The following is a 1,618-nucleotide window of genomic DNA, read 5'->3' as shown; positions in this document are numbered from 1 at the left end:
ATGAAGCTTGTTGAGAATATAAGAAGAGTCCCATTCACATAGGTATAGGGCCTAGTACAATGTTAAAAATGTAGGGATTGAGAGATGCCTCAAAATGAATATTCCTGATAAAAAGGATACAAGAAAGTGAGAAGGCATGAAAATTGTATTAATGGATTAATAATCAAATAATACAAAAACAATAGTTTGAACAAACAGTTTTTACTCCACCCTTTAAAAAAAAAATGGGAAAACATAGGCTACCATGATAAAACACAAAAATACATAATCTCTAGTGGGTATTTGCAAAAGTTTCAATTTTCATTAGCCTTTATTCACACAAAGTTTTTAATAGTTAGTCAGAATCATCTATAACTATGATTTCTGGATTTTTATACACAGCAATGCTCACAGCGTACTTAACATTAAGTCTTTCACGAATATTCTTCATTCTACGTTTTATCTTGTTGTAGTTAATATTTACTGAGTTGCGAATAAAGCGACATTCTAACATTCCATTATGACAGCATCTTTGTGTGACTGTGCTGTCATATAACTCATAGTTGTTGAGAAAGTCCTTCTCCATAACTTGACGTAGGTGTTGTGGAAGGTTGATTGAGTAGTCGTTGTCCAACATTCCTACAACTGCGACTCTGAAGGTTACATATTGTATGTATACGTTGTACTTGTCCGCTTCCCTTGGGTGTTTGTCCTGTCGGTACCCGGGCTCGTTGTACAACGGATTCTCGTTCATGATACTCTGGATGGTGACGAGAACGCTTGATATATTCTGAGCGGGAGTCCACCCTGGACCACTCCACGTACCTAAGATGCTGAGGCAGACTTTACCACTGCTGTAGAGGTTGGGGTTGAATCTGACTGTTCCTCCACCCGTGGTCATCAACTTCACTTTCGGAGGTTCAAAAGGGTAGTTCGGAGGGAAAAAGACGATAAAGTAGAAGAAACCCCCGTCGTAAGGGGTGTTTTCAGTGCCTTTGATCAAACAATGGAGGTAGTTCATGTCGTCCTCGTCAACTACTGCAGTGACTCCTCGAGGTGGGTCGTTGAGTATCGTGGTAATGTCACGCTTGATTCTTCTCAAGTTCAGAGACGGATTGGCCTCTGTAGGAGTGTTTTGTTTTCTTCGATTAAACGGGTCCCAATCCATAATTGTAACTCTGGGGAAATGTTAAGATTTGCTAGCACAAGAAGTTTGCACGCGTATTTTGCTCAAGTAATGATTCGAGCTAAATCATTTAGACTGAAAATACGTGTGTTGGATTTGTTATTGATTGTATTTATGTTTCAAAACATATGTTTTTTAAGATTTAAAAATTGTATTAAGCATTCATTGGTCAAGACTTTAGGAGAAATATTTTTGAGCGGAGCGAGCGAAGCTCTTATACGTCGACTAATATTATAGATAAAACATACTCCCTTAGTAGATTTCCCATCCTTATGGAACAGCTGAAGCCAATTTTATTGTTAGTTCTGTACGGTTTTCTGTAGAGGTCGTGTTTTGTTTACAATTTGTTTCCCGTTATTACAGCCATTTAAAACCTCGTTTAACCAAATAATACGATCTAATCATAAACAATAACTTGTCCCCTAGTTATATAACCAAACAGTAAAGCACAAA

General features: G+C 37.6%; 1 protein-coding gene across 1 annotated transcript; it reads right to left on the bottom strand.

The window, feature by feature from the left end:
• Positions 1-244: 244 nt before the first annotated feature.
• Positions 245-1,147, bottom strand: LOC128989112 (ubiquitin-conjugating enzyme E2 Z-like). Its single transcript, XM_054410977.1, has one exon. The coding sequence runs from the start codon at positions 1,145-1,147 to the stop codon at positions 335-337; it is 813 nt and encodes a 270-aa protein (XP_054266952.1). The 3' UTR covers positions 245-334.
• Between the last annotated feature and the right edge of the window lie 471 nt (positions 1,148-1,618).

This window comes from Macrosteles quadrilineatus, unplaced genomic scaffold (genome assembly GCF_028750875.1).
Source record: "Macrosteles quadrilineatus isolate MER2022 unplaced genomic scaffold, UCM_ALF_1.0 Scaffold_3__2_contigs__length_128488019, whole genome shotgun sequence".
Lineage (NCBI taxonomy): Eukaryota > Metazoa > Arthropoda > Insecta > Hemiptera > Cicadellidae > Macrosteles > Macrosteles quadrilineatus.
The sequence above is the reverse complement of the archived record's forward strand: the minus strand, read 5'-3'. Positions and strand labels throughout refer to the sequence as shown.

What these genes read in the sequence shown, in the direction of transcription:
- LOC128989112 (XM_054410977.1), bottom strand. Translation starts at nt 1,147, where the DNA reads ATGGATTGGGACCCGTTTAATCGAAGAAAACAAAACACTCCTACAGAG.